The sequence below is a fragment of the Fulmarus glacialis genome, unplaced genomic scaffold (assembly GCF_000690835.1).
Source record: "Fulmarus glacialis isolate BGI_N327 unplaced genomic scaffold, ASM69083v1 scaffold42631, whole genome shotgun sequence".
NCBI lineage: Eukaryota > Metazoa > Chordata > Aves > Procellariiformes > Procellariidae > Fulmarus > Fulmarus glacialis.
Window position 1 is genome coordinate 2,469 of NW_009195468.1, and position 312 is coordinate 2,780.

Sequence of the window (312 nt, forward strand, 5' to 3'; positions counted from 1 at the left end):
GTCCTGGTTCCAGCGGCAGAACCGGGGCTCCCAGTATCAGCCCATCCTCAGGGACCATATCTGCAAGGTGCGGATGCCGGGGTCTCAACGGGGGACCGGGCTGCACTCAGACCCCCCATTTGCAAACCAAGATGGGGGTCAAGGGCAGGTTGGATGTGAGGTGGGGTGAGAGGGACCATCCCCAAGCCCTCCCTGGTTAACTTTCCCAAAGATGAGGCCGGCGGAGCTGCTGGGACTTAGCCCTCTCCCACAGCCTTCCCCGGAGAGAGGACCGGGGCTCTTGAGGTGGCCGGTGTCCCTCTGCGTCCCCTG

At 64.1% G+C, this 312-nt stretch overlaps 1 protein-coding gene across 1 annotated transcript in view; it reads left to right on the forward strand.

Annotated features, from left to right (window-relative positions):
- LOC104084320 (DNA (cytosine-5)-methyltransferase 1-like) overlaps positions 1 to 67 on the forward strand; it is a gene marked incomplete at both ends in the record, with an annotated part of 2,307 nt that extends 2,240 nt beyond the window's left edge. The window contains one exon of the mRNA XM_009588096.1: positions 22 to 67. Coding sequence (XP_009586391.1) covers positions 22 to 67 — 46 coding nt within the window. The remainder of the gene's footprint in view (positions 1 to 21) is intronic.
- Between the last annotated feature and the right edge of the window lie 245 nt (positions 68 to 312).